General features: G+C 55.2%; 1 protein-coding gene across 2 annotated transcripts; it reads right to left on the bottom strand.

Annotated features, from left to right (window-relative positions):
- Window positions 1-1,795: 1,795 nt before the first annotated feature.
- Window positions 1,796-8,020, bottom strand: WNT10B (Wnt family member 10B). 2 transcript variants are annotated; one of them, XM_030835217.2, is made up of 6 exons: window positions 7,715-8,020; window positions 7,247-7,390; window positions 6,206-6,325; window positions 5,821-6,083; window positions 3,669-4,042; window positions 1,796-3,071 (listed from the first exon to the last, which is right to left on the bottom strand). In XM_030835217.2, exons 3-6 carry the CDS (start codon window positions 6,277-6,279, stop codon window positions 2,613-2,615), a joined length of 1,170 nt encoding a protein of 389 aa, XP_030691077.1. In that variant the 5' UTR covers window positions 6,280-6,325; window positions 7,247-7,390; window positions 7,715-8,020; the 3' UTR covers window positions 1,796-2,612. The 2 variants fall into 2 exon arrangements, with proteins under 2 accessions (XP_030691077.1, XP_030691076.1); XM_030835216.2 differs by having other exon boundaries at window positions 7,247-8,020.
- Between the last annotated feature and the right edge of the window lie 7,074 nt (window positions 8,021-15,094).

Below are 15,094 nucleotides of genomic sequence, written 5' to 3'. Positions count from 1 at the left end.
ACAGAGTGTGTCTGACGAAAGAAGAGAGAATGCTAGAAAGAGAAAGGGAGCCAAAGAGAGCACAGAGGAAGGAAATAGGGGGAAAACTGAAATACTCCTGCTGTGATTTCATTGGACCTTCTCCTCCCTCTTCCTGAGTGTGAGAAATTCCCATTCTGGATATTCCTTATCATTATTCTCTCTCATATCCTGTGTGTATTCTAGCTGCATCCCTCTCTCCCCAACTATCCCATATATACGTTAGGCTCAGTCAGTGCCTAAAGCCTACCTCCATCAAATTTCCAAATCAAGAATTCTCAGTGCACAAGCAGAAATTCAGGACATAAAGTTTTGCCATAAACTACTGCCCTAAACCAACACCCCTTGCGGTTCTTGCTACCCTGATGCTACCGTCATTTCACCTGATTTTGAGGGTAATTTGGGTAGCAGATAGAGCTATTGCCTAGAGGAGCGAAAAGGACTATTTCTACATCCCCTAGCCAAGGAGATGACCTGATAGAGTCAGCATCTTGCAACTCCATAAATATTCAGTTATTTGTAAAGTTCTAAATTTGTGATGCAGATTCCTTTTCTGAATTGAAAATAATTGTTTCTTTTCTTTTTTTAATAAATTATTTATTGTATATATATATATATTTTAAATTTTGGGCTACGTTGGGTCTTCGTTGCTGTGCACGGGCTTTCTCTAGTTGCGGCGGGGAGCGTTGGGTCTTCGTTGTGGTGTGCGGGCTTCTCATCGTGGTGGCTTCTCTTGTTGTGGAGCGGAGCACAGGCTCTAGGCGCACAGGCTTCAGTAGTTGTGGCACACAGCCTCAGTAGTTGTGGCTCGCGGGCTCTATAGCGCAGGCTCAGTAGCTGTGGCACACGGGCTTAGTTGCTCCGCGGCACGTGGGATCTTCCCGGACCAGGGATCGAACCCGTGTCCCCTGCATTGGCAGGCGGATTCTCAACCACTGCGCCACCAGGTAAGCCCTAATTGTTTATTTTCAATGATACTGGGCTAGGAATAGAAAGAAATCAGGATTGAAATAAAAGAAATTCTGTTTTCTCTAGTTATGGTTATCTCCTAAAAGATAAAGGCATTGTTTTATTGAGATTAAATGCAGAAGAGCTCTGAATAAGGAAAGACAGACTACATGGCAAATAATTCAGTGGGAGAGCATGCTGGTTTTTCTGGTTTCCAAAGTAAAAAACTCCAATTTTGAGCGTAGGAATCCTTTATATATGTTTCCCATTAGTCTTGTATCTATCTCCAAGTTCTTTGATTTGGAGCCAGAGAGAAAAGAACCTGCCCTTTTGGGTCCAGGTTCAATGTCGGGACATCTTCAGGACTTGAAAACCCCAGAAAGGAGGTGACCTCATGGTGTGTAGGGTAGGGGTCAAAACAAAGCACAGCCAGAGGACCAAATCTGGTCCCGCAGTCCATTTCTGTGAATTAAGTTTTATTGGACATAGCCATGCCCATTTGTTTATGTATGGTCTATGGCTGCTTTTGAGTAATTATGACAGAGTTGAGTAGTTTCGACAAAGTCCGAAAGCCTAATGTATCTACCATCAAGCCCTTTACAGGGGAAGAAAAAAAAAGCCAACCCCTGTTTTAGGGCAGTGACCAAGGCAAAATTTGGAGTTGAGGCACAGAGAACGTAAATAGGGCCTATGTTTACATCTCTAGTCCCTCACACCTAGAAGTCCCCCCGCCCCGCCCAGGTTTTTCCACACTAAAAGTCGCCAGGTCACCTGCAGACCATCTGAAATCCTTTGTGGAACCAGGCATGATATACAAAAAGTCACTGAGTGTGGGAGGGTAGGAGAAATCACCCGGCAAAGAATCCAGGACTGGGATCCCAAGTGTGGGTAGAAATATCACCATCTGTATTCACTGGTTCAGTTACTTAATTTATTTTTGTTACAAACAAGAACCAAGAACAAGTCTCGGTACAATAAATTATCCATTCCCACCCCCACTGCTGAAGAAAGAAGAAGAGGCTCAGAGAATCTTAGGTAAAATTCTTCCTTTGGAGGGTTCCCTTTAACATCTGAATTGGGGAGACAGCTTCCCTAAGGGCCTAGACAGACAACTTTCAGGGTTTTTGAGTGCCCTGTGCTCTGTCCCTTCCCTAAGAAAAACCTCTCTACAACCATCTCCCATTACTTGCTAAGAGGGGGCCCAGGCTGCAGTAAAGGAGCTTAGGAACAAGCAAATAGGAGAGAGTGGTCTCCTGGATACAGGTCTTATGGCCCCACACAATGCCTAGGGCTATCCCTCAAGAGGAAAGAGTGGTCAAACTATAGGGACTCCCCAGCCAAAAGGAGTGTGAATGAGAGTTAAAGGGACCCCAGGTTGGGTAGAGGGGGGCAATACAGTTCATCTCATCTTAGTCCATTCGGATGTTCGAGGAGCAGAAGAGGGTGACAGCTCCCCCTCAAGGCCCTCCTACTGTGGGGGAGAAGGCCACACATCACAGACTCCACCTGACCCCTACCACCCCCAAAGCTGTTTCTAGGTAGATACTTTGAGCTTCCAGGGGCCAAGATTGACCCTGGATAGAAATCAGAGCAAAAGGCTGCAAGGGTGCCCCTCCCCTTCCCCAGCCCCTCAGTGAGGCTGACCCTCACTTACACACGTTGACCCATTCTGTGACCTTGCACTCATCGCATAGCACGTAGCAGCACCAGTGGAAGCGGCAATGACAGCGCTCAACTCGTGTCTGCCGGAGCACGTTGTGGCCGCGGCCACAGCACAGGCTGCCACAGCCGTCCAGCAGGCGGCTGGTCTTGTTGCAGGCCCGGCCCCGCGTGCCTGGGGAGCCCATGGTGGGGTCTCGCTCACAGAAGTCAGGAGACTTCTCAAAGTAGACCAGTTCTCCTGAGAGGCGACGGGGACGAAGGCGGGGTTGAAAGGCTCCAGAGTTGCGGTTGTGAGTATCAATGAAGATGGCCCGGCCCAGCCGCTCCCTCAAGGCCGCCCCTACCACCCGGAACTCTGGGGCTGACCTCCAGCACGTCTTGAACTGGCAGCTGCCTGATGTGCCATGACACTTGCATTTCCGCTTCAAGTTTTCAGTTACCACCTAGAGCATCAGCAGGGAAGAGGTGAAAGGGGAGGGCAGCAAATGGACAGAGCACAAAGGCACAGGAGAGGGGAGGGAACAGAGGGCACAGACGGACAAATAGAGGCAAGAATGACAAGGAAATATCAGACGAGAAAGGGCACTTTGAGGCTGGCTAATAGCCCATCTCCCTCATGTTATGGTTGCAGAACTGAAGCCAGAGCAGAGTGTAATTTGCCCATCTTCAATAACTAGCTGGCAACAGGACTCAGCTCCAGTTGTCCTGACTCCCAGTCCAGTGCTCTTTCCAGAGTGAGCGCTGCTAAACCAGGGAGTCTCGCACCCCTAAATTCTGTAGGGAAGACAGCTATAATAATAGCTACCATGTAATGAGCACCTGTCAAGGACTAGGCACTATTCTGGGTGCTCTATGTGCTAGCTCAGTCTTAATGACACTGTAAGGTAGGTATCATGAGACTCTTTTTACAGATGCAAAACTGAGGCCACCCAGCTGGTGAGTGACAGTCACCCACCACATCCTCTTACTATGCTGTGCCTCCCAAGATCTAGCCGGGCCTCGAAAGCTCGGGAGACGGAGGGCAAGTTGCACACACATACCTGACGCCCCACCCTGTTGTTGTGGATTCGCATTCGTGCCTGGATGTCCCGGGGAGCTTCCCTGGAATCCAAGAAATCCCGAGAGAACTTCTCTCCAAAGTCCATGTCATGGTTACAGCCACCCCATTCCCATGTGTCCTGGGGGCCAGGGCTGGGGCCTGAGCCGGGGCCCGGGCTGGGCAGGGAGTGGGGAAAACTCTTGCCCCGGGACAGTGCCTGCAGCTGCAGCAGTTTGGCCCTCAGCCGATCCTGCTCGCCACTGCCCTTCCAGCCGCAGCTGCAGCTCACCAGCTTGCCCAGGCTGCAGGCCGTGGCTACCGCATGCATGACCCCAGCAGCCAGCATGGAGAAGGAAAAAGCGCTCTCTCGGAAACCTGAGGATGAAAAGGTTATGATGGTAGGGGTAAGTCTGACAGGCAGCTGAGAGTAAGGGGGCCAAAGGAAATAAACAGCCACACTCCAATTCCAGAAACTCCTGACTCCTGGTCCTGCCTTTTACCAGCTGAGTAATTTGGGAGCAAGTCACACGGGAAGTAAGGGAACCGAGAGCACAGAGCCTCAGTTTCCTCATCTTTAAAGGGAGAGGATGGTTTGAGATCATCCCTGAGGCCCATTCTTGCTCTGTAAGTCTGGGATTTTCAGGTATGGATGAAAGAGCTAGCCTAAAGGGAAAGACCCCTGGGGTTGAGAGATGACTAAGAGAGAGTCCCTGAGGTCTTTGAAGATGTGTTCACTCAGTTACTCAGTTCTACATCTGAAAGCCTTAGAAATTCCCCAGCCCTGCAGGTGGGGTGGGAGCAGAGTCCTTTCATTGTGTGTGTGTGTGTGTGTGTGTGTGTGTGTGTGCGCGCGTAATTCAAGGTTATTTTAATCAGTCTTTTAACCAACCTACCCTCCACCACTCCAACATCCCCAAAGTACGGGAGCTGTGGAGCTGTCCTTCCTCTTTCCAGCTTCTAGTTTTATATTTGCCCATTAAGACTAGCCTTTATGTTTATCCTAACCTGCTATTACTCTATAAAACACTGGGAGAGGGAGAGAGGTGTGGGTGATTCTCCCTAAGGTCCTCTTAAAATGTTGGCTTCTTTGTTATGTTTTGGGGGTCACAGAGGCTCAGGATGACAAGCCTTTCCCAGGCTTAGATAGACATGCTTCTCATTTAGGCATCAAAGGCTTCGCCTACACCAGGCCCTGTGGAAATGGAGGGGGTCCCTCACTTCCTTCTAGGCAGGGGCTCTCTGGAGCCCTGAGTGGATGAGAGACAGCCCCTCTCTAGGGGCCAGGCCTCTCCCACCCCGGGACGCAGGGCTCCTGGCCCAGCCTCCCGATCCTCCAGCCCCAGCCCTCCAGGGGGGAAGCTGTCTGCACAAGTCTTGGGAATTCCCCTGAAGATGGTAGCTGCCTATTAACCCTGTGGTCCCCAAAGTATTGCCCCCACCCTTGGGCTGAGCCTGAGATGGATGTTTACTCCTCTAGGGAGTAAACTCCAGCGTGGCCTGGCAAGAGACAGGGCTGCCTCTCAGACCAGGGCCCCCAGACCAGGCCCCGCAGTGACCTGTTCTCCGCCCCTCTAGCCGCTCCTCACCTGCTCAGGTGAGAGCCACCTGGGGCCCTCACAGCACAGAGGAGGGGGATGCTCCCCGACTTCAAAGCCATCAGGGTCTTTGTTCCCACCTTCTGCTCCTGGGAACCCCAGTAATTAGGGGAGTAGGTTTAACCCTTAAACGGTTGGGGGCGTCACCCCACCCCCGCTGAGGCTCTGGGGACACCAGCCTGGGCTTGTCCCATGGAGAGGGAGGGACAGAAAACTGGGGGAGGGGAAGAAGGGGGGCATTTGAAGTTTCCAGGGCTGGGGGCATCTCTTGCTCACAGGGGCAGCCCAGATCAGCTGGGCGGAGGCAGGAAAGGGGCGGGGGCGCCTAGGGTAGGGGAGCAGGGACCCAGCTGCCTTGCCGGCAGTGCGCAGGTGGAAGTCAGAAGCACGGGGCCCCAGACGGGTGGCCAGACCCTACTCCGCGCGCGGCTCCGGGGGGAATTCCCGGAGAGGCCCCTCCCGGAGTCGTGAACTCGTCCCTTCCCGCCTCCGCTCGCCTCGGCCTGCCCCCCGCCCCCCAGCCCCGGCGGCGGCACAGACCCGCCCCGCCAGGCTCACCGCGCTTGAGGATGGCGCTGTGGTGCGGCAGGCGACCGCCGCCCTCGAGCGCCGAGCAGTTCCAGCGCTGGTCACGCAGCTGGTGCTGACACTCGTGGACCGCGATGTGCAGGCCCTGAAGCGCGGACGCCGTCACGTCGGGGCTGCGCAGGCACAGGCCTAACTGCCGTTTGCTCAGGCCCGACAGCGTCAAGCATACGGTGTTGGCCGTCAGCGGCGGCTCGCCGGGCAGCTTCAGACCCAGAATCTCATTGCTTAGGGCCCTGGGAACCGAGAAGGCATTTGAGGGTCAGTGGTCCAGGCCTCGCGCCCCCTCTGACTCCTCCCGCCCCGCCTCTAGCCCAGGGCTTTCTCTCGTGGGCTGGGTGACAGGGGAACTGCTCACCGACTGCACAAAGCCAGGAACAGGAGACCCGCGAGGCCCGAGGGCGGAGGCCGCGGCCGCGGCTCCTCCCGCATGTCGAATCCCGGGCCCGAAGGCCCCGGTGGGCAGATCGATCAGGGCCTGCGGGACAGGGAGACTTAAGGATGGCTCCGGTATAGGGTGGCTCGCCTAGGCAACCAAAGGATGCTCAACTTCGGGCTCCTAACTCACCAGTGCCACCCCACCGACCGTTCTCACCCCCCTCAAACAAAACAATAAAGATCACGCCTTGATTCCCAGAGTACCTGGGCCCTGGAGGAAGAGTCCCCGCCTAGAAGCTGGGACTTACGCTAGTGCTCTGGAGCCGATCTGGCCAGACACAATGCCTGGCACACAGACACACTCACGTGCAAACAGAGGTATAGACTCACAAACAGCTCTCCACTACCTTGCACACCGCTCCCTTTTCAAGGGCCCCAAGACTGGCTTCCCCTGCCCAACACAGCTTCACCCTCTCACTGGGCTGCTGGGCAGGACTGAGAGAGGGTTCCCCACCACCCCCAGATGGCAGGGCGGGAGTGGGGGGCTGTCGCCTCCAGGTGCCGTCTAAGGCCAGCAACTTCTCTGAAAAGGGTGGAGAAATGGGCTCCCCATCCCACTCTGCCCGCTTCGGCCCCAGTAGGGGGCGAGGGGAGGCTCCAGGTGCGGCAAAGTCAGGGAGGGGACTTTGGTTCCCTCCTGAAAGGGACCGTGGCGCAAGCTGAGACCTCTTCCTCATCTGCCACCTTTCCTAACTACATGTTCCCCTCCTCCTAGCATCGCACCTCTGGTCCCCACCAGGTCCCCAGTCTCAGTCCCCACCCCTTTGCTCTCGTTCATTGCCCTCCAAATCTGGGGCCACTCCTTTATTTGCGGTGTCTTTATTTCTGGCGATATCCCTGGCTCTCTCCGCATCTCTGTGCCCCCGTGGGCGGATGCGTGTCTGTCTGTCTGACTGCCACTGTGCCCGTCTCGTCCCCGTGTGCGAGTGCCTGCCCTCCCTGCTCTCCCGGTCCCGATTACCTCCAGCTGCTCTCGTGCAGAGTCCGCCACTGGCGCGGTTGGGTAGCCTGGGCTCGGGCTGTTCAAACCGTGGGGAGACTGCGTCGGGTTCTGCCCCCTCGGCAGAGCCGCATTCTTCCAGGGCAGGGCCACTCCTCTTCGCCGCTTCCCCAGCGCCGCCGCGGCCGCCGGGAGGAAGGGAGGGAGGAAGGGAGGGAGTGATCGAGAAAGCTAGCAGGCGGGCGAGCAAAGAACTGGGGGCTCTGGCTCTACTCGCGCCGAGCTCACCGGCGGCTCTGCCGCGGCTGACAGAGCTGCGGCCCCTCCCCGAGCCCGGGGCATCCCCACCCCACTCCTCGCACCCCCCGCCATGACCCGGGGAGCCCAGCCGCTCCCCCTCCTCCCAGCGCACACACACACCCTCTCCCCCGACGCCTGGGTTCAGGCTTGGCCCCGCTGAAGGGGGAGGTGGGCCAGAGTTCCGCTCACCTGCTCTGGGACCGCCCAGGCTGCAAGAAGGGTGCAGTGACCCAGTCTAGGGAGCCAGGACCCTGGTCCCAAGTGGTCATTTCTCTTTGCCTCAGTTTCCCACTGATAGTTGGATGGCTGCAAGGTGCCCTTGAGAAGATGAAGATGGAGCTGAGATCGAGCTTCTGTCGCTGGACAGTCTTGAGTAGAGCCCTCAGAGAGAGCACAGTGCAGGGCAATCGGAGCCGGCAGGAGCAGCTCCCTTCTGGGTGGCTTGGCTTCCGCCCACCTCCGAGCCCTACGCCTGCCCCTTGGGAGGGGTCAGCTCTGGCCTCAGAGTTTGGCTTTAGCAGCGGCTCGGGTAACTCCAGAGATCTTCAGCCTGCCCCAATGCTTCCCCTTAGCTTACAGGCATCCTTGCCAGCAGAGGTCTCCTGCCCTTCCTAGGATCCCGGGTCTGCACTCCGCGTGGCCCATATTCCTGCTCCAGACTCTCAGACTTGCTTCACGTGGAAGGAGGAGGGCCTCGGTATCCCGAGCTGAGCCCGGCCCAAGGACAGCCAGGGAAAGAGCCTGATCCTGGGTTGCAGATACGGAGGCAAACCACCTTAGGGAGCCCAGTGGCAGCGAAGGGGTTAGGCGCTGCTGCGCTCCTGCCTGACTCACCCTCCCAGCTCTAACCACTGTGGGCTATTTTTGCCAGAGAGGGGCCCCAGGCTTCCCAGCCGCCCCCCGCCCCTGCCAGACCGCAGCCCAAGGCACCGCTGGCCCCGCGCGCCCAAGGCTGGCACGTTGACTCAGAGACAGGCCCCCCGGGGAAGCAGGGCCACGGGGCTGAAACCCACAGCCCCAGTCATCGCTTCCTTGGTACTGGCCATGTAGCTCTGCTGGGCAGCCAGCCTCCAGTCTGTGTGGCTGCAGGTCCTGCCCCGTGCTGCAGGGGGCATTGCTGTCTAGGGGGCGAAGCTGTCTGAGGGAGATTAATGACTTTCATCTGGTAGGAAATGTATTAATCACCTTCCTGTGCCAGGCCTCAAGCAGGCTAGGGAGGTGAAAGCGCCATGGTCCTGACACTGGACAGCTGTGACCACGGAGGGTTGCTTGCTCCCCTCTGCTGTCCTACCTTGGGGGGAGAGGGGAGTATAGGAGAAGGAGCCCTAGAGCTCTTGCCCCTCCTTCCTGTTTAGGGGCCAAGAACCAAACCGTGTATGGCTTTTGAGGCCACCAGAATCTGCACCCTGACTCAGTAGCTTTTGTCCTTACACCTGGATTCGGTGATCCTCACCAGTGTCCTTGTCCTTCTCCCTGGTTGTCAGCCTGGAAGTTTACCTAGGGCCCTGGAAGGGGGGACGAGGTCTCCTATGCCCCTCTTCTCCCACAGGGGTCCTCTTGGACGCTCGTATTTCTCCATGTGTCTCCAGTTTCAGACTGTTCCTTCTTATTCTACCCTTGTTGGGCTGCCGTATAGCCAGGTGCCAAGGAAGGGCCAGGGTCAGAACTACTGCCACAGATTCCAACTTCTTAGTGACCCCAGGGCTCCCCAAGCTGGCCTATCCCAAGTCCAAGGACCCATACTCCTGTTCCCTCTCCCTGCAGAAGCCCAGCTCTGGGACATGAGGCCACAGGCAGGCAGACTGGGTGGCCTGAGCTGGCCCCCAGTGCCCTTGGCCCGACCGGCTGGCCTGAGCACTGACCCGCAGGCGGCTGGAGGGTGGTGTGGCAGGCGGGGCCTGGAGAGGGCTGCGGGTACACACCCATTGCCTAATACCCCAAGCACGCGGCCAGCTCCAGGAAAGGAGAGGGGCGGGAACCAGAGGGACCTTGACAAGGGTTGGGGCCATGACAGCAGGGGGAAAGTGAGGGACTGTCATCGCTTCAGGGAGGGAAATGGGAGCAAACTGATCCCCCTTCCCCTCAATGGGAAGGGTAGGGGGCTGCCTTCCCATCATGGGGATGGACGCACCGAGAGCAATCTGAGAAGGACACTGGGGCCCTATAGGGCGGGGGTCAAAGAAAAGGGAGATTGGGGGATCGAGCAACTGAGGCGTCGGCTAAAGCTGAGTACAGTCTCGAAAGCCTCCTCCTCTTCCTCCCCCTCCTCCCCCCACCCCGTGTTTGCCTTGGCCCAGGGTCCCGGGTGACTCATCTATTGCTGAGCCGCTGATAGGGGCGGCCAGGCCCGGGGAACCCAAATTATAGGCCCTGGAGGGATGGATGCGCCCGCGGCGGCGGTGAGCTCAGCTGCGCTGCCCACCCTCCGCCTCTCACGCCTTCTGCTGCAGCACCGTAGGCCACCACCCGGAGGCACCAGAGGTTCCGCAGCCCGACTACGCTGGACTCCCGAGAACCCCCCCCACACACACACACCCAACCTATCTGTGAGATTACCCTCGACAGAACTTTGCCCCCTTCTCTACCAGAGACTGATGCCTTCCCAGCCCAAGGAGACAGTGCCACCTGCTGGTGCTTCAAAGGAAGGTAGGCTCCTCTGCCAATAACCCTCAGCCCTGGCCCCCTGCTTCCTCCCCAGACCCCATCTAGGTAAAGCCTCTCTCCCCTCTGACATATCTCTCTCATTTCTATTTCAAGGGGGGCGGTGGCTTGCTACTAATTTTCTACTTTAAGCCTTTAAAGTTATCCATGGTCAAAAGTGATACAAAGAAAAATAAAGCAGGGTAAAGGAGATAGGTAGTGGAATTAACATTTTATACAGGGGGAGGAAAAGGGAAGCAACAAATTCATGGAGATAGCTGAGGAAGGGCATTCCAGAAGACAGAAAAGCAGGTGCAAAGATCTTGGGACAGACACTTACTTCGTACGTTCAAGGAATTAGCAAGGAGGCCGGTGTGGCTGGAGGGAGGAACCCACAGGGGAGAGAGTGGTAGGCAATGAAGTTAGAGGACAAGGAAGGAGCAAGGTCAGATTATATAGAGCCTTGTAGGCAAAAATAAAGATTTTGCCTTTTCCTTTGAGTGAGATAGGGAATCACTGGAAAATTCTGAGCAGAGAATGAAACGATCTTACTTTGTTTTAGAAAGAATGGCTCTGTGGAAAATAGACTATGGGGCCCAAGGACTGGGGCAGGGAGAGCTGTTAGGAGGTTATTGCAATAGTACAGGAGAGAGATATGATGGTGACTCTGACCAGTGTTGTAGAAGTGGAATGGTAAGAATGGATCCGATTCTACATATATTTTGAAGACAGAAGGGCAAGACTGTTTTCTTTTCTTTTTTTTTACTGATTTGACACAGATTATAAGAAAACAGATGAGTCAAGGATGGCTCTAAGATTCTTGTCCTGAGCGACTGAAAGGATGGAGTTGCGATTTACTGGGATGGGGATGACTGAAAAAAGAGCAGGTGCAAGGGAAGAACTGGGAGTTCAGTTTTGGACATTGTACATTTTGAGGTGTTTATTCAAGTGTTAGATATGCAAGTCCAGAGTTCAGGGCCAGAGATAAAAGTAGGGAGCATGAGACTGGATAGTTCACCAAAGGAGTGAGTGTAGACTGAGAAGAAGCTCCAGATTGAACTGGGGTGCAGTTCAATGAGTTATGTAGAAATTGGGTACAAAGGTGGAACCAGATAAAGAGACTGAGCAGCCAGGGAGGTAGGAACGGTGCTCCAGAAATCGAGAGAGAATATTTCAAGGAGGAAGTGTTCAACTTTGTCTGCTATTCCTAAAAAGTTTGTTAGGATGAGAACTGAGATTTGACTGTAGAGCAAAACGGAGGTCATGGATGATTTTTATAAGGAAATGTAGTGGGTTAGAAGGTGTGATTAGGGTGGTGGAAAGACAGAATAAAGAAAAGAAACCGGCATTGGTGATTAAAGCAACGCTTTTGAGTTCTGCAGTAAAAGACAGCAGAGAGGGGATTCCCTGGTGGCGCAGTGGTTAAGAATCTGCCTGCCAATGCAGGGGACACAGGTTCCAGCCCTGGTCCGAGAAGATCCCACATGTCGCGGAGCAACGAAGCCCGTGCGCCACAGCTACTGAGCCCACGTGCCACAACTACTGAAGCCCGTGCTCTGCAGCAAGAGAAGCCACTGCAATGAGAAGCCCGCACGCCACAATGAGGAGTAACGCCCGCTCTCCACAACTAGAGAAAGCCCTTGCACGGCAATGAAGACCCAATGCAGCCAAAAATAAATTTATATATATATATATATATATATAAAGACAGCAGAGAAATGGGGCAACGTTGGGTGGTAATGTGAAGTCAAACAAAGTTCTGGGGTTTTTTAGATGGGAGACATTACAGCATATTTGTATGCTGATGGGTATGATCCAGTAGCTAGGTAAACCGATGACGCAGGAAAGAAGGAGAGGACGATTGATAGAGCGACGATTTGATCTAAATAGGAATTTGGGCCAGGTCATACAGAGTGTGACCAGACCTAGAGCCCTCCCACTCTTCCCCACTATTCCTGGTGGGTAGAATGGTGGAACAAAGGATACTGAATCCTTCTTTCCTCTCTTCCCACCTCTGCTTGTCACCAGTGGCCACAGACAGGACTGCCCTGTCTTCGAGCCCAGCTCCCTCCTCCATGATGTTTTATCAACCCACCAAGCCAAAAGATGTGACCCAGGCCCCAGTGGGAAGAAAATCCTAAGGGACAAAGGACAGGCTGCCCATGGTACACTGTCTATTTACTTGAGCCATCTGTGCTGGGTGGCCTCTGCAGAGGCCACTGGCTTTTAGACCTGTGGAAGATGCTGGGCCAGTACACCTTGTCCCTCAGGGTCAAATCCTTGGAGGGGACAAGCATGCTGGACTGGGCAAAGGGCCTGGAAAATACATTCCCCTCAAAAATAACCTCCATCAGGCTTCATTTGTGTTAATATGCATCTCTTTTAAAATGCAAGTGCCCCAGGAAGATTAATTAAACTTATCAAGCATTTATTTCTTAGAGTGATTTCCCTGCATTGGAGGGGAAGCCTGATCATTTCTGGGACTTGGAACACTTTAGGATCAGGCCTGGGTATATTGCTCAGTCAAAAAGCATCCGAAAGGCAGAGGAGAGGGAAAAGAGAGGATCAAAAAGGGAGGCAATCAGCTCGGTGCTTTGTGACCACCTAGAGTTGTGGGGTAGGGAGGGTGGGAGGGAGACGCAAGAGGGAGGAGATAAGGGTATATAGGTATATGTATAGCTGATTCACTTTGTTATAAAGCAGAAACTAACACAACACTGTAAAGCAATTATACTCCAATAAAGATGTTAAAAAAAAAAAAAAGGGAGCGACTTCCCTGGTGGTCCAGTGGTTAAGACTCCACGCTCCACATGTAGGGGCCCAGGTTCGATCCCTAGTCAGGGAACTAGATCCCACATGCTGCAACTAAGACCTGGTACAGCCAAACAAATAAATAATTTTTTTTTTTAAAAAAAAAGGAGAGGCAGGAAGATCCTAAAGACCATTTTTCTTTATCTGCCAATTTCAGGAAGAGCTCCCAGCCTGCTATTGCTGCACAGTCACAAGCAGCCAGTAAGGTGGAAAGAGCATGGGCTTTGAGTCAAAACAGTCTGGGTTTTAACCTGGCTCTACCGTTTATTCCCTCGTTAGCTACGTGGCCCTTGGATAACTGCCCAATGTAGTTTTTCCTCGGTAAAATGGAGAGACAGGAGAGACCTAAAGGAGGAGATCCTCTGTCTTCCAGGGGCCACCTGTGTGTGGTGGTGGGGCATGAGAACCAGGCTGGCAGTGCCCCCTATGCCCCATATAGGGAACAGCTGCCACTTCTTCGATAGGAGGCAGAGGTGGCCTTGAGGCTGAGATGGAGTCCTAGGAGGAGGGACTCCCAGGACTCGTAGAGATGGTCGCAGGTGCTCTAGGTAACCTGGCACGGTGAGAGTAAAGAGAGCCAGAGTTTGGGGGGGAGAAGACAGAAACCTGGCAGAAAAATTCAGAAAGAAGCAGAAACTTGGAGACACAAGTTCCCTCTTCTGGGTTCAGTTTAGCCAGCAGCCCTTCTCTTCCCAGCCCCTCCATGTACACCCCTGACATCTGCTCCACTGCCCTTCCTTTCTGAGCCTAGTCCTTAGAGACACTGTCACTCATCCATCTTGATACCACCTTGGTTACAGGCGTAGTCCCCCTCCCCCAGTGACATGCACAGGCTGACACATGCCACAGGGTGACACACTATAGGATGGCATGAGGTACGCCGGGTGAGAGTGACACACCTATGCGTATTTAATCGCCCACTCAACCGCCCACCTCCGCACACAGTTCCAGACACTCTTTGTTCCTCGGCCAACCTTCTGGGTCTCTCCTGACGTAGCTGCCACCTCCTTCCCGACACCTAGGAGATGATGCACTGCCCCAGGTGGTGACAAGACAACTAGATGACCCTTTCTGACCTGAGCTAAGTTCCAAGATTCCTGGGAAAGGCTCCTCACATCCCTCTTCTGAACATGGATTTTCTGTGCACAAGGACACCCGTGAGTGTGCGCTCTCAGAACACACTCACACATATTCTCACCCGGAGTCTCATTTGCACTGTCCCACTTTAGCGCGCACACACGCAGCCACTTGTGCACTCCTTCCAGCCCACCTCACAAGCACAGACTGCCGCTGCCTCAGGTCCCTCTCCATGGTGGGGCTCTGTGTGGTCAGCGCATCCCCCAACCCACCCCTGGGACTTCCCTGACCACAGCCCCAGCCCCACCCCGGTCTCCCCCCTTTTCCTTCCCCGTCCAGCCGTCGGGGGGTCCTGGGAGGGGAGGTATCTCCCCAGAGTCGCTGCCCAGAACCACAGCTTTCCTTCTTCCACTCAGGACGGGGGAGAGAGGAGACGCCGGCGGGGACCGGGGTGACGTCGAGGGGACAGCCCCACAGCAGGCAGCGAAGCGGTTGAGCTCCCGGCAGTTTGTGCCCGCAGCACACTGGTCGCCGCGCCCCCTGGCGGACGCTGGTCCCCGACGGGCTCCGGACGCGGAGAGGAGTGAGGCGGGCGCGCGTGGGAGGGCGTCCCAAGGGGAGGGGTCGGCGGCCAGTGCAGGTCCGGAGGCGGGAGCCACCGGGTAGGGGGCGGGGGTGAGCCCCGACGGCCAGCCCGTCAGCTCTCGGCTCAGACGGGCGGGAGCCACGGCCCCGCTCGCTGCCCATTGTCTGCGCCCCTGACCGGTGTGCCCTGGTGCCACAGTGCGGCCCGGCGGGGCAGCCTCCTATCGTCACTTCAGCCAGCGCCACAACTATAAGAGGCGGTGCCGCCCAGCCGTGGCTGCCTCAGCCCACCAGCTGGGACCGCGAGCCATGCAGCCCGTCGCCCGCCCCCGGGGCTGTTAGAGCCAGACTGCGGACTCTCGCCACAGCCGCCACTGCCGCGTCCAGTCCCACCGCCGCGGGCAGCAGCCAAAGCCGCCCCAACTGCAGCACAGAGCGGGCAAGGCCGGGCAGGCC

This window comes from Globicephala melas, chromosome 10 (assembly GCF_963455315.2).
Source record: "Globicephala melas chromosome 10, mGloMel1.2, whole genome shotgun sequence".
Lineage (NCBI taxonomy): Eukaryota > Metazoa > Chordata > Mammalia > Artiodactyla > Delphinidae > Globicephala > Globicephala melas.
The sequence above is the reverse complement of the archived record's forward strand: the minus strand, read 5'-3'. Positions and strand labels throughout refer to the sequence as shown.

Bases quoted from the DNA above. Each gene is read 5' to 3' on its own strand.
- WNT10B (XM_030835216.2), bottom strand. From the start codon at position 6,279: ATGCGGGAGGAGCCGCGGCCGCGGCCTCCGCCCTCGGGCCTCGCGGGT. The intron at 6,084-6,205 runs GTGAGCAGTTCC...CTCGGTTCCCAG, and splicing joins TTCCTGGCTTTGTGCAGTCG to GGCCCTAAGCAATGAGATTC. The intron at 4,043-5,820 runs GTGAGCCTGGCG...TTTCATCCTCAG, and splicing joins CAGCGCCATCCTCAAGCGCG to GTTTCCGAGAGAGCGCTTTT.